The sequence below is a fragment of the Boleophthalmus pectinirostris genome, unplaced genomic scaffold (genome assembly GCF_026225935.1).
Source record: "Boleophthalmus pectinirostris isolate CB_2022bp ecotype Guang Dong unplaced genomic scaffold, ASM2622593v1 HiC_scaffold_8, whole genome shotgun sequence".
Lineage (NCBI taxonomy): Eukaryota > Metazoa > Chordata > Actinopteri > Gobiiformes > Gobiidae > Boleophthalmus > Boleophthalmus pectinirostris.
Window position 1 is genome coordinate 1986555 of NW_026571515.1, and position 23253 is coordinate 2009807.

The following is a 23253-nucleotide window of genomic DNA, read 5'->3' on the forward strand; positions in this document are numbered from 1 at the left end:
TTTTAGTCCTGGGTTTAGTTCTGGTTTAGTCCTGGTTTAGTTTCTGGTTTAGTCCTGGTTTAGTCCTGGTTTAGTCCTGGTTCTGGTTTAGTCCTGGTTTAGTTTAGTCTGTTTAGTGGTTTAGTTCTGGTTTAGTCCTGGTTTAGTCCTGGTTTAGTTCTGGTTTAGTCCTGGTTTAGTCCTGGTTTAGTTCTGGTTTAGTCCTGGTTTAGTCCTGGTTTAGTCCTGGTTTAGTCCTGTTTAGTTCTGGTTTAGTTCTGGTTTAGTCCTGGTTTAGTCCTGGTTTAGTCCTGGTTTAGTCCTGGTTTAGTCCTGGTTTAGTCCTGGTTCTAGTCCTGGTTTAGTTCTGGTTTAGTCCTGGTGTATTTCACTGTGGAACATTCTGGTCAGAGTTGTTCTTTCTCTTTCACACAGACTGGAGTAAACATAAACCCGGTGAGCGGCTCAGGCCAAGGTCCTGTTCAGATGAAATATGAAAGCATTTCTCTGGTCCGGTCCGGTCCGGTCTGGTCCGGTTTGACCCTGTCCTCGGCCAGGACTAGACCAGGACTAGACCAGGACTAGACCAGGACTAGACCAGGACTAGACCAGGACTAGACCAGACTAGACCAGGACTAGACCAGGACTAGACCAGGACTAGACCAGGACTAGACCAGGACTAGACCAGGACTAGACCAGGACTAGACCAGGACTAGACCAGGACTAGACCAGGACTAAACCAGGACTAAACCAGGACTAGACCAGTGTCATTAGTGGAGTATAAATATAAACACGCCGCAGTTGTCGAGTCGATCTCCTCGTCTGATGTTTTATGTCATAAAAACACTAAAGTCTCTCAGTTTGGTCTGACGTTGTTTCGGGAAAAGTCCGGGACTGGGCTTTTGTTTCCAGGGCGACGGACGCGTCTCTTCGCTAAATCGTTCGCTCTGCTTCTCGACATGTAAACAAACGGCGCCGTGTGGTGACGTCATCGTGGCTCGGGTCGGTCGTGCAGGTGTGAGTGTGGAACATAGAATCCGAGGCTCAGCATGGTTCTGAACTCCCAGTATGAGCGCAAAAAAAAAAAAAAAGTAACCAGTAACTACTTACTTTTATAGTGGAGTAACTCTACTCTTCTTTTTGGGAGAAGTAACTAGTATCTATAACTAATTATTTTTGAAAGTGACATGCCCAATACTCCTAATGTGGAACTCTCCTGTATCTGCCGCCTGATGAGCTTCATTTGACTGGAGCTGATGAGCTTCATTTGACTGGAGCTGGATGTTGTGGAGGACGTGACTCTCTCAGCTCGTCTTCATCACACAGACTGATGAAGACGAGCTGCTCTTTCACTCATGGAACTGACTTTTGTCGTTTGAGCTTTGACTTTGGCCCAGAGGAGCTCGTCTCTCCCTCCTCTCTTCATCCTCTTTCTCTCCTCTCTTCTTTCTCCTCCCTCCTCCTCCTCTGCTTCTCTCTCTCCTCTCCTCTCCTCCTCCTCTCTCCTCCTCTCTCTCTTCTTCTCTCTCTCTCTCCTTTCTCTTCTCCTCTCTCTCTCCTCTCCTCTCCTCTCTCCTCTCTTTCTCTTTCTCTCTCTCCTCTCTCCTCTCCCTCCTCCTCCTCTGCTTCTCCCTCTCCCTTTTCTCTCCTCTCCTCCTCTCTCTCCTCCCTTCTCCTCTCCTCTCTCTCTTTCTCTCCTCCTCTCTCCTCTTCCTCTCTTTCTCTCTCCCTCCTCCTCTCCTTCCTCCACTCTTTCTCTCCCTCCTCCGCTCTCCTTCTCCTCTCTTTCTCTCTCTCTCTCTCCTCCTCTCCTTCTCTCCTCCTCCACTCTCTCTCTCTCTCTTCTCCCTCTCCTCTCCTCTCCTTCTCTCTCTCCTCTCTCCTCTCCTCTCCTCTCTCTCTCCCTTTCTCTCTCCTCTCTCTCCTTCTCTCTCCTTCTCTCTCTCCTCTTTCTCTCCTCTCCCTCCTCTCCTTCCTCCACTCTCTCTCCTCCTCCTCCTCCCTCTCTTTCTCTTTCTCTCTCTCCTCCTCTCCCTCCTCCTCCTCTGCTTCTCTCCTCTCTCCTTTCTCTCCTCCCTTCTCCTCTCTCTCTTTCTCTCCTCCTCTCTCCTCTTCCTCTCTTTCTCTCTCCCTCCTCTCTCCTTCCTCCACTCTCTCTCCTCTCCTCTCCTCTCTCCTTCTCTCTCTTCCTCTCTCTCCTCTCCTCTCCTCTCCCTCTCTCTCTCCTCTCCTTCTCCCTCCTCCTCTCTTCTCTCCTCTCCTCCTCTCTCCTCTCTCTCTCCTCCTTCTCCTCCTCTCCTCTCTCCTCTCCCTCTCCTCCTCTCTTTCTCTCCTCCTCCTCTCTCCTTCTCCTCTCTTTCTCTTTCTCTCTCTCTCTCCTTCCTCTCCTCTTCTCTCCTCTCTCTCCCTCTCTCTCTCTCCTCTCCTTCTCTCTCCTCTCGCCTCCTCCTCTCTCTCCTCTCCTCTCTCCTCTTCCTCTCTTTCTCTCTCCCTCCTTCTCTCCTCCTCCACTCTCTCTCTCTTTCTCTCCTCTCCTTCTCTCTCCTCTCTCTCTCTCTCTCCTCTCTCTTCCTCCTCCTCTCTCTCTCTCCACTCTCTCCTCCCTCCTCCCCTCCTCTCCTCCTTCTCCTTCTCTCTCTCTCTCTCTCTCTCTCTCTCTCTCTAATCTCTGGTGTAAATGATCGACCATAAAACACTCGTTCACTTGTGAGCGTGACTCCATTTTGTGCACACAGCCCCCTCTTTCTCTCCCTCTTTCTCTTTCTCTTTCTCTCTCTCTCTCCGTTTTACTGTAAAAGCAGTGATCCCGTTGAATCGTTCTGACAGATATAGACGGGGGGGGGGGTGTTGCCATGGCGACGGGGACACCTCTCGCTTCACTCGAGCAAACGACGAGTCAGATCCTCGTTTCACCTGAACTCAGTGAACGTGATTTATATTTACATATTTACACACACGGGAGTTTCACTTTTATTTATTTATTTATTTATTTATTTGTTTATTTATTTTTCTCCCTCTTCCCCCTCTTTTCCTCTCCTCCCTCTCATTCTCCTCCGTCACTCTCCCTCTCCTCCTCCTCTCTCTCTCTCCTCTTCTCTTCTCCCTCCCTCTCCTCCTCCATTTCTCTCTCTCTCTCCTCCTCTCTCTCCTCTATCTCTCTCCTCTATCTCTCTCTCCTCTCCTCTTTTCCTCGCCACCCTCTCTCCTCCTCTCTCTCCCTCTTCTCCTCTCCTTTTCTAGCTCCTCTCCTCTCTTCATCTCCTCCCTCTCCTCCCTCTTCTCCTCTGCTCCCTTTCTCCCTTTCCTCCTCCTCCTCTCCTCTTCTCCTCCTTCTAACCCTTCTCTCCTTCTCTCCTCTCTCTCCCTCGTTCTCTCCTCCTTCTCCTCTCCTCCTCCTCTCTTCTCCTTCCTCCGTCTCCCTTTCCTTTCTTTCTCTCTCTCTCTCTCTGTAACAGCTGTTGTGTTCTCATAGAGTCAGTTATGAACAGCGCCCCCTGCAGAGACATTAATTACCCACACGCCCCTTCTGCCTCAGAGCTGAGAGCGCCCACATCTGCCCACCTCATGTGCCCACCTCATGTACCCGCCTCATGTACCCGCCTCATGTGTACCCACCTCATGTACCCACCTCATGTACCTCATGTGCCCACCTCATGTACCCGCCTCATGTGCCTGCCTCATCTGCCCACCTCATGTGTACCCACCTCATGTACCCACCTCATGTACCCGCCTCATGTGCCCACCTCATGTGCCTGCCTCATCTGCCCACCTCATGTGTACCCACCTCATGTACCCGCCTCATGTGCCCACCTCATGTACCCACCTCATGTACCCGCCTCATGTGCCCACCTCATGTGCCTGCCTCATCTGCCCGCCTCATGTGTACCCACCTCATGTACCCGCTTCATGTACCCGCCTCATGTGCCCACCTCATGTACCCACCTCATGTACCCGCCTCATGTGCCGACCTCATGTACCCGCTTCATGTACCCACCTCATGTACCCGCCTCATGTGCCCACCTCATGTGCCCACCTCATGTGTGCCCACCTCATGTGCCCACCTCATGTGTGCCCACCTCATGTGCCCGCCTGTGCCCACCTCATGTAGCCACCTCATGTAGCCACCTCATGTACCCGCCTCATGTGCCCACCTCATGTGCCCGCCTCATGTACCCACCTCATGTGCCCACCACATGTGCCCACCTCTTGTATCCGCCTCATGTGCCCGCCTCATGTATCTGCCTCATGTATCCACCTCATGTACCCGCCTCATGCCTCATGTGCCCACCTCATGTGCCCACCTCTTGTACCCGCCTCATGTGCCCACCTCTTGTACCCGCCTCATGTGCCCACCTCATGTATCTGCCTCATGTATCCACCTCATGTACCCGCCTCATGTGTGCCCACCTCACTCATGTGCCCACCTCTTGTACCTCATGCCTCATGTACCCACCTCATGTGCCTCATGTGCCCACCTCTCATGTACCCGCCTCATGTGCCCACCTCTTGTACCCGCCTCATGTGCCCGCCTCATGTATCTGCCTCATGTATCCACCTCTTGTACCCGCCTCATGTACCCACCTCATGTACCCACCTCATGTCATTCACCTCATGTACCCGCCTCATGTACCCGCCTCATGTGCCCACCTCATGCCTCATGTGCCCACCTCATGTACCCGCCTCATGTACCCGCCTCATGTGCCTCATGTGCCCGCCTCACCCGCCTCATGTACCCCCTCATGTGCCCGCCTCATGTACCCACCTCATGTACCCGCCTCATGTGCCCGCCTCATGTGCCCGCCTCATGTACCCGCCTCATGTACCCACCTCATGTGCCCGCCTCATGTACCCACCTCATGTGCCCTGGCACAGGACGCCCAGAGTCAGACCTGTGGGGCGTGGTGAGGGTCTGGGAGGGCATCAGGTGGAACTGAACAGGGGAGGAGAAACTGGAAACATTTTATTACACAAATAGATTCTTGTGAGTTTTAAAGCTGCATCATGTAACTTTTCTGGTTGCAATAAGGAGATGTTTTAATTGTTTTATTTACAGACTTGATATTTTACACTTGACTCAACTACAGCAGCAGATTGTGAAATAACAGGTTCATTAACTCTTCTTTAGGGGGTAAAAGGACGAGATTTAAATGTAAAAATAAGGGAAAAATCCAGATGAAATATAAACCAAATGTACTAAAACTGCCCTTAGGTCTTAAAGGGTTAATCAAATCTTAAACCAGGAGAGTCAAACTCATTTTGTTCCGGGGTCGTGTCCAACCGACTTTGATCCAAAGTGTCCGGATCAGAAAACTCATGTCATATAAACCCCAAAAATAACAATAAGTTTAAATATTTGTGCAGAGAAACACAAATCTATTACACAAATCTTTTTTAATTGATGAACTCTTTCTTATTAAAATATTATAATATTATGAACAACATGAAACTTTAAGAAAAATACAATTTCACCATAAAGTTTTTAACATGAACTTGTCTGTAAACAGGAATAAGTCCATTTTTGTTGTAAAATCCTGCACTCGGCTCCACTTTTCTCATGTTGGACATTTTTCTGATGAGGGTGTCACGGTCAACAGTCAAAACGATCGTCCTTTAAGAGCGTTTGGAAAGAGACAAGTCTTCATTTGTGCTGCTCTGGTGGGAGGGGCCATAAATTACCGATATTTAAATAGAAAATATCATTAAAATATTTTAGTAGAAAATCAGCCTGAGGGCCAGATTAAAGGTCTTGGAGGGCCGGATCTGGCCCCCGGGCCGTGTGTTTGACACCTGTGTCTTAAATGTTCCATATTAAACTATTTTCCGATCTGTCCTAATGTCGTTTCCTCGTCACAAACAGACCTGGAGTTGTGTTTTTGTGTTTCATTCGCACATCTCCAACCTTGTGATGTCACGAAGTGGTCGATTTCAAGCTCCTTTTATCTTTCGTTCAGCAGAGACTGGAATCACCCAAATGATTCTGGTGAAGGCGTGTGGAGTTTAAAAACACAGTGGAGCACTTCCTGTATCACCACATGATGACATCACGAGGTGCAACTGAGTGTTTTCCGTTTGAGAAGAGCCTAAATGTGCAGAGTTTGTGCGTTAAACGTGAATGAAACAAAAAAAAAAACACAACTCCAGGTCTGTTTTTGAACATTTTTGTTTTTGATGAGGAAACGACTTTAGAACAGATCAGAAAATAGTTTAATATGGAACATTTAAGATTTGATTAACGTAATTATTGCTTTTTTAAGGATTCTAGAGAATAATTTGGACTGTATAGATATAAAAAAAAGAGTATAAATGTTCCTCTGTTGTGAAGAATGTTGTGTTTAAATGTAAAAAAAACTCTGACTCGAGTGTTTCCTCCTTAATCTTTCAGAGCTGTTTTGTTTTTTCTTTTTTCTGCGTTTTCCTCTGCAGCTTTACACAAACTGATCTGGCGTTTGCCGTAAAAACTGATCCAGATAAAGAGCAGATATTCTAACACAAACGCCGATAAAACAAACCCACTTTTTCTCCCCGTGCTGCCCGGCTCCCCCCGCAGTACGTCCTGTCGTATCTCCAGGAGCAGATGTTTTGCTCTCTTCGATCTCTCTGGGATTGTGTTTTATTTTAAAGAAGACAAACTTGGATCAGTCTGAGAAAAAAAAAACTATAGGCCAATATTAAAACTGACACTTTCATCTAAAATAATACATGCATCATGAATTTCGGACTTCGATCATCGCACAATCCAAACCTCCACGTTTGTTTTCCCAGTGGGACGTGTCTATTGTCAAAGTTGATCTTTTCAAGTCTTTTGAACCATATCACTTTTGTTTCTGGTTCTGATATTGTCATATTTTAGTTTTGGGATTCAGACATTGTAATTGTTGTGGTTGTCGGATCCTAACAGCGGAAAACGACTCGAGAAATGGGCTTCAGAAGTTTGCGAACTCCATAATTGCAAAAAGGGTCATTCCACGCTATTTCATCAAATTTCCTGAAAATCTCACGCATCATGTTTTTTAAAAATTTTTGAAAAAATGACCAGCTGGTCCCAAACTATCATGTACCAACACTGGGAAGTTTTGGTGATTTTTAAGTTACATACTTTTCAGTGAGGGGAGTATTTGTCCATTTTCAGGCCCAAAATTGCGTCATTTTTTCTCGTCTGTTTTCACAGGTCGATATCTCCGTAAGTGTCACACATACAGAGGCTCAAATGTTGTAGACTTGTGCTCCTCACCTCTGTGTTCAAAGAACAACTATCGAAAGTTTGGTATCTCAAAATCCGTGTATCATTCGTTCATTCGTTTTTCAATATAAAACCAAAAATAAGAAAACGAAAAAACAACAGTTTTCTTCGTTATTTGTCTCCAAAACCAAAATGAAAAAACGGATAATGATTCGTTTTTTTTATCAGTTTTTGATTTTGTGTTTAAATGAAGAATGGAAAAAATGGATAACAGCCGTTTCCCGTTTACGTGACTTCTGTGACTGCGATGCCGAACTTTTGCACCGCGTACGGACTGAACCAGGACTGATCCAGGTCCGAGACCAGAGCGAGACTAGAGCGGAACTGAGACCGAGACCTGCGGTCCGAGCGGTTCCGTGTCATCGTCTCCGCGCTGGTTTCATGCGGGGAAAGTGAGATGTTCTGTGGACTACAGGTCTGGACGGGCTGCTCCTCCTCCACACTCAAGAACCACGACTGGTTCTGAGGTGGAGCAAAACATCCGACTGACACTTTCACACCAACGAAAACGAACCGAACTAAGAGCTTTTGGTTCAAATGGACCAGGTCCGGGACCAGACCGGGACCGGAGCGGGACTGAGACCGAGATAAGACCGAGACAAGACCGAGACCAGACCAGAGGCTCAGAGCCCACGGCAGGACCGGAGCTCGAAGCTGAGGCTTGGACCCCGCGGAGGCTCAGAGTTAAAGCTCGGAGTCCACTCTGGTCCCGCTCTGGTCCTGGTCTGGTCCTGGTCTGGTCCCGCTCTAGTCTCGGTCTGGTCGCCGTTATCCGTTTTTTCCATTGTTCATTTAAACACAAAATCGAAAAGTGAAAAAACGAATCGTTATCCGTTTTTCATTTTGGTTTTGGAGACAAATAATGAAGAAAACTGTTGTTTTTTCGTTTTCTTATTTTTGGTTTTATATTGAAAAATGAATGAACGAATGATACACGGATTTCTCAACTCATTGTCATTTTATATGAACTTCAAATTGGAAAAAAAAAACTCATTTCTGGGATGTTCTCCTCTGATATTCTGACAAAAAAATACAGAGATCTTTGTGTAAACGCCTTAAATAAATGAGTTTCTGTGTGACACTGACGTGCGCCCGTCTCCTTTAGGTGCTGTACTTCCACACGGCGCTCAGGGTCCCGTGGGTGCTGCTGGTGCTGGAGCTGGTGGAGCTGAGCGTCAGAGCAGACTCCTCCCACCAGGCCAGGGGGCGGGGCTTCACCCTGCTGCAGCTCTTCAGCTCCGCAGCGCCGCCTGCAGCCGCCGAGGGGAACCACAGGTAAAGACGCTCACCTGCACGAGAAATGGAACCACAAACTCAAACGTACAGATTCAACAAACAAGCGAGTGACCGTTTTTTACTCTTAAACGTTTTATATTACATCAGTCTGACTCTTGTTGAGCTTTAAGTCGTGTTCCAATGTTTCTCCTCACAAACAGACCTGGACTTGTGTTTTGTTTCATTCACATGTCGGAGTAAATCTGCAGTATTAGTTTGTCTGCATCTCCAAAACTCTAAATGCTCTGATTCTCTGTTGCACCTCGTGATGTCATGTAGTGGTAGTTTTAAAGTTAACAGTTTGTTTTAGCCTCAGTGGAACAGCTTTACTCTTCAGCAATGATAAGTTAACAATAATAATATGGTGCCAGCCCAGAAAAAATCTGTCATTTGTTTGATTGATCTGATATTTGAATATTTTACTCAAAATGATGCAGAATCATGTTGTTAACAGTAAAGCCGTTCAGAATCACCTACAGAACATAAAGTACAGACGACTACATCAGGACAGAACCTAGACTGAACCAAGACTGAACCATGACTATGACAATCTTGGACTAGGGATGGGCCTGATTAGTCGATTAATCGATAATTGATCATTAAGAATTTCATCGATTACGTTAATTTTAATCGACAAACCGAATGTAGGTTGAGACCAAACGTCTGTGTCTGGGGACAAACGTGGGTCCGGAGAAGAAGCTCTCTGCACTTAGGAGCGAGACACAAACAGTGGGTCAGTCTGTAATGAACCGAAGCACAAATGTGGATTTAACCAGGATTTGTAGAAGAAATTCCACACTTTCCGTTGCGTTGGGACAAGTGTGAGTCCATGTGCACAGTGGATAAAGCAGCACATATGTTTCTGTGTCCAGTGGGAAAAAGTTTTTCCAGGTGAGAGTCGCTCAATGTGGATGACGAGGCCCCGCCCCCCTCCCCCCGTACGCTGTCCTGGTTTTGACAAACACAAATCTGGTCACACTGACCTGTATTCACCTGAGTCATGTCTTTTAATCCAACACAAGTTGAACCACATCAGCGACACAAGAGCTGGAGTTTTATCTTCACTTAGTTTATGTAAATTAGTGATGTGGTTTTAAGTTTTGTTTCTGTGAGATTTGAACAAAACTGAATTAAACACATTATAATGTCAAACAGCTGATGTGGATCTAGAGTCGTTATGTTTATATGTCGTAAAGTTGAATTTATTGATGCAGATTAGTGCAGATAGTAATAATAATGATGATCATTTTAATAGAAAAACGTTAATGATTAATCGATAATCGATCGTTAATTCTTCCGACGATCGATTAAGAAAATTTAATCAAATGCCCGTCTCTACTCACAGCTGAAATATTCTAATAGAGGAGGGTTTGATCTTCACTTTTTATTTTACATTGATAGACCCAGAAATGACAAAGACATTCACTTTTAAAAACTTCAGAATCACTCTTAATACGTATCAATATTGTGACTTGTGTATTGAGATGAATCATGGGAAAACTGTATTGTTGCATCCCTAATACATACGCAGGGTTTGTGTGTTTGACATGTGTGGGAAAGAAACGAAACACAACTCGACGTGTGTTTGTGACGAGGAAACGACATCAGAACATCAGAAATACTAAAATAAACTCGTCCTTTAAACTCTGCTGAAGAAACCCTCCATAAAAGTTTGCGGTTTGGTTAAAAAAGCTCGTCTCACGTGGAGTGTGTGTGTTCAGTGTGTGTGTGTTCAGTGTGTGTGTGTGTTTAGTGTGTGTGTTGTGTGTGTTTAGTGTGTGTGTGTTTAGTGTGTGTGTGTTTAGTGTGTGTGTGTTTAGTGTGTGTGTGTGTGTGTGTGTTCAGTGTGTGTGTGTTTAGTGTGTGTGTGTTTAGTGTGTGTGTGTTTAGTGTGTGTGTGTGTTTAGTGTGTGTGTGTGTGTGTGTGTGTGTGTGTGTGTTTAGTGTGTGTGTGTTCAGTGTGTGTGTGTTTAGTGTGTGTGTGTTTAGTGTGTGTGTGTTTCAGTGTGTGTGTGTTCAGTGTGTGTGTGTTCAGTGTGTGTGTGTTCAGTGTGTGTGTGTGTTCAGTGTGTGTGTGTTCAGTGTGTGTGTGTTCAGTGTGTGTGTTCAGTGTGTGTGTGTTCAGTGTGTGTGTTCAGTGTGTGTGTTCAGTTTGTGTGTTGGGAAGTTTACTTTTAACATGTAATCTCCTACAGATTACAGATTACATATCCCAAAATGTAGTTTCCATTAAGTTACTTAAAGTGAGTAATGTAATCTGATTACTTTGGATTACTTGATTTGCTGTAGAGAAACAAAGACGAGGAAATCTTCACATAAGAAGTTTTGTCTGATAAAAGAAAATAAAAAGTCCAGATTTTACTGAACCAAATTAAAAATATTATTGATAGAAGAAGAAGAAACACGTCCACACAGCAGGATTTAGTCTTGTTTTAGTCCTGGTTTAGTCCTAGTTTAGATCTAGTTTAGAACTGATTTTAGTCCTGGTTTAGGTCTAGTTTAGATCTAGTTAAGGCCTGGTTTTAGTCCTAGTTTAGTCCTGTTTTAATCCTGGTTTAAATCCTGGTTTAGTCCTGGTTTAGTCTTGGTTTAGGTCTAGTTTAGACCTGGTTTAGTCTTGGTTTAGGTCTAGTTTAGGTCTAGTTTAGATCTAGTTAAGGCCTGGTTTAGTCCTGGTTTAGATCTAGTTTAGACCTGGTTTAGTTTCCGGCAATGAGCAGAATTACCGACAATGTGGAAACAGTAAAATCCCTCTGTGTAATCCATTTATTTCAACAAAGTAACTGTAATCCAATTACCACTCACTGAAACAGTAACTGTAACTGAATACAGTTACTCATCATTTGTACTCTGATTACTCTGGTACATGTAATCTGTTACTCCCCGACACTGTCAGTGTGTGTTCAGTGTGTGTGTTCAGTGTGTGTGTTTAGTGTGTGTGTTTAGTGTGTGTGTTTAGTGTGTGTGTTTAGTGTGTGTAGTGTGTGTGTTCAGTGTGCGTGTTCAGTGTGTGTGTTTAGTGTGTGTGTTCAGTGTGCGTGTTTAGTGTGCGTGTTTAGTGTGTGTGTTCAGTGTGTGTGTTCAGTGTGCGTGTTCAGTGTGTGTGTTTAGTGTGTGTGTTTAGTGTGTGTGTTCAGTGTGCGTGTTTAGTGTGCGTGTTTAGTGTGTGTGTTCAGTGTGTGTGTTCAGTGTGCGTGTTCAGTGTGTGTGTTTAGTGTGTGTGTTTAGTGTGTGTGTTCAGTGTGCGTGTTTCAGTGTGCGTGTTTAGTGTGTGTGTTCAGTGTGTGTGTGTTCAGTGTGCGTGTTCAGTGTGTGTGTGTTCAGTGTGTGTGTTCAGTGTGCGTGTTCAGTGTGTGTGTTCAGTGTGCGTGTTCAGTGTGTGTGTTCAGTGTGTGTGTGTGTCAGTGTGTGTTCAGTGTGTGTTCAGTGTGTGTGTGTGTCAGTGTGCGTGTTTAGTGTGTGTGTTCAGTGTGTGTGTGTTCAGTGTTGCGTGTTCAGTGTGTGTGTGTTCAGTGTGTGTGTTCAGTGTGTGTGTTCAGTGTGTGTGTTCAGTGTGTGTGTTCAGTGTGCGTGTTCAGTGTGTGTGTTCAGTGTGTGTGTTTAGTGTGTGTGTTTAGTGTGTGTGTGTTCAGTGTGTGTGTGTTCAGTGTGCGTGTTTAGTGTGCGTGTTTAGTGTGTGTGTTCAGTGTGTGTGTTCAGTGTGCGTCAGGTCTGAGTGCCGGATCCATGAAGAGCCTTTGTGTTCCGTTCTGGTCTGGTCGGGCTCAGAGTGCGCTGTTATGTTCATGTCACAGACGCTCGTGTTGAAGCCGCAGATCGGTGTGTGTGTGTTTGTGTGTGTGTGTGTTTGTGTGTGTGTGTGTGTGTGTGTGTGTGTGTGTGTGTGTGTGTGTGTGTGTGTGTGTGTGTTTGCTCTCAGCCGCTCTTACACGAGGCTTTCAGACGCACTCTCACCTCCCACACAATCCTCCGTGTTGTTCCTCTCGTTTCAGACTCCATCTACATCACGGGTCCCCGAGGAGCCTGCTCCACCCGTCCCTGAAGAGCCCCGCGCACTGTAAGGACCCTCCGATCTCTGCCTTTGTGCCTTTGTGCCTTTGGGCTCGTGCATTCGCGGTGAAGTTTGTGTGGAAATGATGTTAATGAAGCGGGTTGAAGAGGTGTCTGCGAAAATGCAGCACCGAAGCCGGAAGAAAGAAAGAAAGAAAGAAAGAAGTGCTCGAAACGCTGATGTAGTTTGTTTAAAGTGTAGACGGCCGCTTTAACTGGTTTATACGCTGTAATGTCTGGCTCAAGGGCACAAAAACATGAGACAGGAGAGGCTAAACATGCTCAAAAACTAAATGTGTTTACAAAAGAAAGTTACCGTAATGTCTGGAGTATAAATTGCTCCGGAGAATAAGTCGCACCAGCCAAAAAATAAAAAAAACGTACAGTAAAATACCAAATAAACGCCGAGTCTAGTCCAGCAGCAGTTTGTTTTTTGTTTTTTTATTTAACCAAGATGTGTTGATTCGTGCAGCGACACCACAGAGAGTCTGATGTTTACAGCGACAGGAGCAGTTTGACTTCAGGTCAGTCCTGCCCACACCAGTCTGGTCGTGAGACTCGGAGCGGATAGGCTCTGTTTTCTGCGCCGATCAGCCTCAGCTTCACTGAAAAAGTGGAGGAACAGACGACGATGCCGTGAAATCCCGATTTCAGAGTGATGTAAAAAAGAAAGATGACGTAACACAGCGGCGGGAAATGGAAGCAGTTTTTAGGAGTTTTGGTAAAATGACTTGAGTTTGGCGATTGGGAGGAAGCAGCGATGTGGTCGTAGCTGCTGTGGCGAAAGAGGAAAGTTGTGGCAAAGGGGCGAGGACAGACAGGGGGCGAGGTGGCATAACAACGACACCGAGGCGTGTAGTAAAAAGTGTAAACTATAGTTATACTGGTTAAAGGTTGTATAGAGGATTTTTTAAGGGAAGAGAAATACAGCGACAGTCCTTTTTAAAATGTTGTACATGCACGACACCACCTTCCTCCTCCACAGCCTCAGTAGAAACATCTCCTCCCGCCTCTTTACTCTAGAAATCACGCTTGCTTCCAGCCAGTGCGCGTTCAGAATTACTGTTGAAGTTTCCTGTCTAGAAATAATTTATCGACCGACGCGTCAGTTTTTAGCTCCTTCGTCTGCTTCAGTCGCGCCATCGCTGGAAGGAATCTCTAAGAATCACCTCGGTTTGTCTTCGCTCCTTTTCCTCTTCTTCTCTTCTTCTTTCAGCGACCTCAAAAACCGACTTTCTTTTGCGGCGAACTGCTCGTGGATTCCCGTCGGCCGTCGCAACAAACTTTGTGTGAAATGTGAGGAAGCGACAGGTTTGAAAAAGCCTCTAAGAACCGCTGCATAAACCACGTGATCCCCACATCCTGACGAGTCAGTTACACTAGAAACGTAGGGAGTTTGATTGACAACCTAACAGCCAATAGAAAGTGAGGGAGCCTCGTTTTCTGTTGGCTGATGTTTATCTGGCCTCAACACATCCACAGTTGATAAATTTTCATTCTTTTTTTTTTTTTGGTCATCATAATTACAAGGCTGCTGCGTCTCTCTAATGGTATTTTAAACTTTCATTGACAATTTGAAACACAAAAAAAAAATCCTCCATACAACCTTTAAAGAAATTCGAGGAGCACTGTGGATATCAGACAGTGGGAAAAGACAGTGGACTACAAATATTTGTCATCATGAAGTTGGCTAGTGTGTGTGTGTGTGTCAGTTTTGTGTGTGACTTGACAGTTGTTGACAGACCCCATGTCTGGTATGTTAATTAGCATATTAACAGTGTTGACCTCAGCTTGGAAGTCTGCTGGCAGCTTTTGGGCGTTAAAATGTTTTTATTAATGCAAAATAAAATCTCCAGCACAAATGATGCATAATATTCTTACATTCATCATTTGTATGTTTTACTTTACTCTCATATTTAGTTTACGGGACTGTAATTTATCATCCCACCTGCCCCCTCCCACAGTGTGTAGTCCCGCCCCCACAGTGAGTTTTCAAAATGTGTCCCGCGCCCAGTGTTGGGAAGTTTACTTTTAAAATGTAATCCCCTACAGATTACAGATTACACACACCAAAATGTAGTTTGTAACAGAATCCATTAAATTACTTAAAGTGAGTAATGTAATCTGATTACTTTGGATTACTTGATTTGCTGTAGAGAAACAAAGACGAGGAAATCTTCACATAAGAAGTTTTATCTACTAAAAGAAAATAAAAAGTCCAGATTTTACTGAACCAAATTTAAAATATTATTGATAGAAGAAGAAGAAACACGTCCACACAGCAGGATTTAGTCCTGGTTTTAGTCCTAGTTTTAGTCCTGGTTTAGACCTGGTTTAGATCTAGTTTAGACCTGGTTTTAGTCCTGGTTTAGTCCTGGTTTTAGTCCTGGTTTTTGTCCTGGTTTTAGTCCTGGTTTAGTCCTAGTTTTAGTCCTGGTTTAGACCTGGTTTAGATCTAGTTTAGATCTGGTTTAGACCTGGTTTTAGTCCTGGTTTAGTCCTGGTTTAGACCTGGTTTTAGTCCTGGTTTAGTCCTGGTTTAGTCCTGGTTTAGTCCTAGTTTTAGTCCTGGTTTAGACCTGGTTTAGATCTAGTTTAGATCTGGTCCTGGTTTTAGAGTCCTGGTTTAGTCCTGGTTTAGTCCTGGTTTTAGTCCTGGTTTAGTCCTGGTTTTAGTCCTGGTTTAGTCCTGGTTTAGTTTCCAGCAATGAGTGGAATTACCGAAAAAGAAATAAAAAGAAATAAATGGGGGGATTTAGCCCAAAATGTGAAAACAGTAAAATCCCTCTGTGTAATCCATTTATTTCCACAAAGTAACTGTAATCCAATTACCACTCACTGAAACAGTAACTGTAACTGAATACAGTTACTCATCATTTGTACTCTGATTACTCTGGTACATGTAATCTGTTACTCCCCGACACTGCTCGCGCCGCACCGGTTTGCGTCGGGGTTGCAGGACACACACAGTATCATCATTAATATTCCTCGTTGTATTTCTTTCTTTCTTTTACAAACATATCCAAACATTTAGAAGAGTTCATACAATTCTGAGCTAAAGTTGTAAAAAGTGAACTCCTTAGAAGTGACGTTAAAGGTTGTATAGAGGATTTTCCAAGGAACGAGAAATCCAGCGACTGTTTGTCCTTTTTCAAATGTTGCGCATGCGTGAAACCACCCCCCCTCCCCTACAGCTCCCTACGTAGAAACGCCTTCTCCCGCTCCTCACTACGCCACAAACAGGTTTGTTTACAGCCGGTGAGCTGCACATGACTTGTAAACAACTAACTACAGTGTTGGTTAGGCAAGGCGGAGAAGTGAGGAGCGGGGGGAGCGGGTGTGCGGACATTTCGTTCGCGGACGAGAAGTGAGGAGCAGGGAGAAGAGCGGAGCAGGGAGAGAGGAGAGAGGAGAGAGGAGAGGGGAGAGGGGAGCGGAGATTCCGTGCCCGTAGAAGTGAGGAGAAGGGGGAAGAGCGGAACGGGCAGCGGGGACAGGAGTAGGAAAGGGGAGCAGAGAAGGTTGCGCGGAGATTCAGTGCGAATGAACTAGCTACAACACGCAGCAGCAAGCGGACTCTTTCTTTGCCTTGAAAATTACGTTTTCAGACATAGGATATCGCTTTCGTGTCCTGAAAAACGTTTGACTAGCTCTTGGAAATAAAGTACGTTTTCATAATAAGCAGAAGTTTCCTGTCCAGGAGTAATTTGGCGACCAATGCGTCAGTCTTTAGACCCTGCGTCTGCTTCAGTCGCGCCATCGCTGGAATGAATCTTCAAGAATCACCTTAGTTTGGCTTCGCTGCTTTTCCCCTTGTCTTCTTCTTTCAGCGACCTCAAAAACGGACTTTCTTTTGCGGCTAACTGCTCCTGGATTCTTGTCTGCCATTGCAACAAACTTTGTGCTAACTGCGAGGAAGATATAGGTCAAAAAAGCCGCTAAGAACTGTTGCGTTGGTGGAGTAAACAGCGTCTGTGCGTCTTGCGTCTGTGGACTGCGTGACAGGCGTACGTAAACCACGTACCGGCGGCGCGCAGGCAGGTCAGTTACGCTAGAAACGTAGGGAGTTTGATTGATAGCCTGTCAGCTAACAGATAACGAGGCAATGTCGTTATCTATTGGCAAATGTTTAGCTGGCCCCACCACGTCCAGAGTTGATGAATTTTTATTCTCTTTTTTTTGGTCATCATAATTACAAGGCTACTGCACCTCTATAATGCTATCATTGACAACTTGAAACAAAAAAAACAAAAAAAAAATCCTCCATACAACCTTTAAGCCCTGTTCCACGGGATAAGTTCAACCTGGGGACGTCTGGTCATTTGCAAATTACAAACGCCAAACGTCTGCCTTACTCACAGAGCGACACACGAGGTAAGTGAAGTCTGTAAAAGACTAAAAGAGTTTTACTCACACTGACTGAGATTGGAAGAGAAAAGAACACGTAAAGAAAAGAAAGAGATAGAAAAGCTCGTCCTGTCACATGAATATTGGAGGAGCGTCAGAGCGCCGGCCCGTTTCACTCACACTTCACACCAACGCTTTCAGTTTTCAGAGTCGTGTGTAAATGCATCCGTCCATCTTCTTCTGCCGCTTGGATCCACGAAATTATGATTAAAAAATTTAAAATAATTTAGTGAACAGTAATCCAAGAAACATCAGATACATTGTGCATCTCGTCCAGGTCCTTTCACAATAAAACACATCCGGTTTACCAAAATAAAACATTTTAGTCACATTTAGTGTACGTTTTTTAGTTGCTTTCAATTCACACTAATGCCAAGTACAGCGTTGTCACACTCCTGGAAATCCTGGAAAAGTTGGAAACTGAAAATGTAATTTTCCAGGCCCGGACAAGTCATGGAATTTTAGTCTCTCTTTCGCACAGCTCCAGTGTTCTGTTAAATTTTCATTAGATTATTCTGATTATTTCTGAACGTCTGAGTCTTTTGTGCTGGAAAGTCATGGAAAATTCACTTTAGGTCAGTGGTCCTCAAACTTTTGAGCTCCATGAACTGTTTTATGTCCAACAACATTTCAAGGACCAAGGGCTGTGACAGCGCAGCATGGTTTAGACCTGGTTTAGACCTGGTTTAGACCTGGTTTAGTCCTGGTTTAGTCCTGGTTTAGTCCTGGTTTTGGTCCTGGTTTAGTCCTGGTTTAGGGTTTTAGTCATGGTTTAGACCTGGTTAAATCCTGGATTTAGTCCTGGATTAGTTCTGGTTTAGACCTAGTTTAGTCCTGGATTTAGTCTTGATTTTAGTCCTGGTTTAGGCTTGATTAAATCCTGGTTTAGTCCTGATTTAGTCCTGGTTTTAGTCGTGGTTTAGACCTAGTTTAGTCCTGGATTTAGTCTTGATTTTAGTCCTGGTTTAGGCCTGATTAAATCCTGGTTTAGTCCTGATTTAGTCCTGGTTTTAGTCGTGGTTTAGACCTAGTTTAGTTCTGGATTTAGTCTTGATTTTAGTCCTGGTTTAGGCTTGATTAAATCCTGGTTTAGTCCTGATTTAGTCCTGGTTTTAGTTCTGGTTTAGACCTAGTTTAGTCCTGGTTTTAGTCTTGATTTTAGTCCTGGTTTAGGCTTGATTAAATCCTGGTTTAGTCCTGATTTAGTCCTGGTTTTAGTCGTGGTTTAGACCTAGTTTAGTTCTGGATTTAGTCCTGGTTTAGTCCTGGTTTTAGCCCGGGTTTAGACCTGGTTTAGACCTGTTTTAGTCTTGATTTTAGTCTTGATTTTAGTCCTTGTTTAATCCTGGTTTTATACCTGGTTTAGTCCTGGATTAGTCCTGGTTAAATCCTGTTTTAGTCCTGGTTTAGTCTTGATTTAAGTCCTGATTTAGGCCTGGTTAAATCCTTGTTTAGACCTGGTTTTAGTCCCGGTTTAATCCTGGTTTAGACCTGGTTTAGACCTAGTTTAGTCCTGATTTTAGTCCTGGTTTTATCCTGGGGTTTAGCACTGGACATGGAAGTCATGGAAAAAGTTCTGAAATTTTGTCAGTAAAAAATTGCGGGAACCTGCAAGTCTCAGTATCAGATCAGATCCTAAAAAAAGTATCTGAACATCACCAATATCGACTGATCCGATATTTGGAAGCCGATATCTGATCCAGCAAATTTTGTTAGTATCAAATCGGTGCGTCGGGTGATTTTGATAATTTTCCCCAAATGACGTGACATAAGTTTCCTCCAGACTCGCCCAAGGACGTGGACATGAGCGTCTCCTGGAAAAAAGAACATTCGCACGAGAAAAGTGAAGTGTATAAATTTTTAGTTTAGTGACACTGACTGAAAGAGAAAAGAACACGTAAAGAAAATAAAGAGATAGAAAAGCTCGTCCAGTCACATGAATATTAGAACAACCGTACGAGCACACGGCCCGTTTCACTCACGCTTCACCCCAACGCTTGCGTTTGTCAGAGTCGTGCGTAAATGCGTCCGTCCATCGTCTTTCGCCGCTTGGATCCACGAAGTTACAAAAGTTAGTCAACAGTGATACGAGAAACTTCTAGAAGCGTCGGATTTCCCTGTGGATTCACGCTTTTCTACTGGTGGATTGTTCAGCAGTTTCCATGGAGACGCATCAGCAAACACAGACGAAAAAAGTTTTAAGACTGACTGAAAACTCAAGAGAAAATGGATTTAAAGAGAACGTTTTTGAGGAGCGTGTGATGATTCTGAGCGTTCACGGTTCTGTTCAGGAGTTTGATTTTTAACTAAAAGGTGAGAGTGATTTACTGAAAAAAAAACCATGCAGATGACGATTTCCGGTTTAGTTCCCGACTCTGGTCCTGTGGTAAAACCGTGGATTCAGCAGCAGCGACTTCACAACCTGACAGAGTTTTCTACGGAGGACAATGACGTCTTTTTATTGATTTATTTTATTAAGTTAGACTAATTATCAGACACAAATGACCTGGTTTAGACCTGGTTTTAGTCTGGGTTTTAGTGTGTGTTTAGTCCTGGTTTTATTCCTGCTTTTAGGTCTGGTTTAGACCTGATCTAGTCCTGGTTTTAGACTGCGTTTTATCTGGGTTTTAGGCTGGGTTTAGACGTGGTTTAGATCCTGGTTTAGTCCTGGTTTTAGTCTGTGTTTTAGTGTGGGATGTAGTCTGGGTTTAGACCTGGTTTAGTCCTGGTTTTAGTCATGGTTTAATCCTGGTTTAGTCCTGGTTTTAGTCAGGGTTAAATTCTGGTTTAGTCCTGGTTTCGACCTTGTTTATACCTGTTTTAGACCTGGTCTTAGTCCTGGTTTAGTCCTGGTTTAGATCTGGTTTAGACCTTGTTTAAACCTGGTTAAATCTTGTTTTAGTCCTGGTTTAGTCCTGGTTTAGACCTGATCTAGTCGTGGTTTTAGACCTGGTATAGTTCTGGTTTTAGTCTGGATAAAATTCTGGTTTAGTCATGGTTCAGTCTTGTTTAAATCTTGTTTTAGTCCTGGTTTTATCCTGGTTTAGCACTGGACATGGAAGTCATGGAAAAAGTTTTGAAATTTTGTCAGTGAAAAATAGCGGGAACCTGCAAGTGTCAGTATCAGATCAGATCCTAAAAAAAAATATCTAAACATCACTAATATCGACTGAACCGATATTTCGAAGCCGATATCTGATCCAGCAAATTTTGTTAGTATCTGATCGGTGTGTCGGGTGATTTTGAATATTTTTAAATATTTAAATTTCCTCCAGTCTCCCCAAGGACGTGGACATGAGCGTCTCCTGCAGAAGTGCTCCTCTAGTGGGCGTTTAAGGTCTCGAGCTGAGGGCCTCTCTGGTGACGTTCTCCTCCTGACCGTCCCGTTCACCTTCAGACAAACACGCCGCCGTTTCATCTGCATAATATCAAACCATCGAACCGGACGAGAGCTCTTCTTGATCCTCAGGCGCCGAGAGGAGGGAGCGTTTTTCTTTTAATGGAGGCTGAAGAGGCGACGAGGACGGATCCCGCTGAGAAGATCCGTGACTCAGGCCTCGGCTCCTTCCTGGACACGTCTCATTTTCACTTTTCGCTCTTCGGATGAGTTTAGAAGATTGGTTTTCATCACCTCCGGGCCGATCTCCTCCTCAGAGATGATAGAACTTTTTGCTCGGGGAGACGTCGCTGCTCTGCCTGGAAAGTTCCGCAGTGTGACATTAAACACATCTACTTTGTGTTTATTCACTTACAGGTTAACGTGGAAACAGCTGAACAAAGTACGAATATGATGAAAGATGGTCACTGTTAACTGAAACAACAATAACACAACCGAAACGACAAAAACGACAAAAACACAACTGAAACGACAAAAACACAACTGAAACGACAAAAACACAACTGAAACGACAAAAACACAACTGAAACGACAAAAACACAACTGACAAAAACACAACTGAAAAACAACAAAAACACAACTGAAACGACAAAAACACAACTGAAACAACAAACCAAAACAACAAAAACACAACTGAAACGACAAAAACACAACTGAAACGACCAAAAAACACAACTGAAACAACAAACCAAAACAACAAAAACACAACTGAAACGACAAAAACACAACTGAAACGACACAAAAACACAACTGAAACGACAAAAACACAACTGAAACGACAAAAACACAACTGAAAAACAACTGAAAAACAACTGAAAACGACAAAAACACAACTGAAACGACAAAAACACAACTGAAACGACAAAAACACAACTGAAACGACAAAAACACAACTGAAACAACAAAAACTCAACTGAAAACAACAAAAACACAACTGAAACGACAAAAACACAACTGAAACGACAAAAACACAACTGAAACGACAAAAACACAACTGAAACAACAAACCAAAACAACAAAAACACAACTGAAACGACAAAAACACAACTGAAACAACAAACCAAAACGACAAAAACACAACTGAAACGACAAAAACACAACTGAAACGTCTCATTTTCACTTTTCGCTCTTCGGATGAGTTTAGAAGATTGGTTTTCATCACCTCCGGGCCGATCTCCTCCTCAGAGATGATAGAACTTTTTGCTCGGGGAGACGTCGCTGCTCTGCCTGGAAAGTTCCGCAGTGTGACATTAATGTACGTTTAATTTAATTTAATTTAATTACAGGTTACCATGGAAACTGCTGAACAAAGTATGAAAATGATGAAAGACGTTCGCTGCTATATCGAAACAACAAACCGAAACGACAAAAACGCAACAGAAATAACAAAACACAACCATAGCAACAAACTGAAACAATACAAACACAACTGAAACAATGGAATACAAACCAAACAACAACAACAACAACAAAAACACAACCTATACAACAACACACAACCGACACAACAAACCAAAGCAAGAAAAAAACAACCGAAACAACAATATGAAAAAAACAAAACACAACCAAAATAACAAAAATGTAACCGAAACGACAAACCAAAAAAAGAAAAACACAACTGAAACAAAAAAAAACAGGACTGATACAACAAATACACAACCGAAACAACAAAACACAACCAAAAAAAAACACACAACCGAAACAACAAAACAACAAAAAAAAAAAAACACAACTGAAACAACAAAACAAAACAACAAAACACAACTCAAACAACAAAAACACGACTGAAACAACAAAACACGACTGAAACAACAAAAAAGCACGACCGAAACAACAAAAACACGACTGAAACAACAAAACAACTGAAACAACAAAACACGACTGAAACAATAAAACGAAACAACAAAAACACGACCGAAACAACAAAAACACGACTGAAACAACAAAACACGACTGAAACAACAAAACACGACTGAAACAACAAAACACGACTGAAACAATAAAACGAAACAACAAAAACACTATTGAAACAACAAAACACGACTGAAACAACAAAACAAAACAACAAAACACAACTCAAACAACAAAAACACGACTGAAACAACAAAACACGACTGAAACAATAAAACGAAACAACAAAAACACGACCGAAACAACAAAAACACGACTGAAACAACAAAACACGACTGAAACAACAAAACGAAACAACAAAAACACGACCGAAACAACAAAAACACGACTGAAACAACAAAACACGACTGAAACAATAAAACGAAACAACAAAAACATGACCGAAACAACAAAAACACGACTGAAACAACAAAACACGACTGAAACGATAAAACAAAACAACAAAAACACGACCGAAACAACAAAATACAATCGAAACACCTGAAAAAAAAACACAACCAAAAGAACAAACTGAAACAACAAAACACACCTGAAACAACTAAAACAACCAAAACAAAAAACACAACTGAAACAACAAACCAAAATAACAAAAAAACAACCAAAACAACACACTGAAACAACAAAAACTTGACCGATACAACAAACCGAAACAACACTTGCAATACTTGACATTTATTCAATTCAACTTTTTTTTAAACGCTCAAAAATACCTGAAAACAGACATCGTGACTGTGAGTGGGCTCGCCTCTCCACAGATCTGATCTGTAACTTGATCTCGTATAAATCTAGAAACTCCATTGGCCGTGTTTAATAACGTGTGTGCTTGTGTTACCATGGAAACCACTGAACAAAGTATGAAAATGATGAAACGTGTTCATTGTTTCTGGAGTTTAAAGGCGCATTGTGTAACTTTTCTGGTTGTTTCTATGGATTTTTTGTCTTGATTTTTTTGTCAGGTCTGATTTTTGTCTCGTTTTATTTATTTATTTTTGTT

At 43.3% G+C, this 23253-nt stretch overlaps 1 protein-coding gene across 1 annotated transcript in view; it reads left to right on the forward strand.

Annotated features, from left to right (window-relative positions):
• Positions 1-23253, forward strand: part of LOC129412280 (nephrocystin-4) — a 53682-nt gene that overhangs the window by 19068 nt on the left and 11361 nt on the right. The window contains exons 3-4 of the mRNA XM_055165566.1: positions 8325-8494; positions 12487-12551. Coding sequence (XP_055021541.1) covers positions 8325-8494; positions 12487-12551 — 235 coding nt within the window. The remainder of the gene's footprint in view (positions 1-8324; positions 8495-12486; positions 12552-23253) is intronic.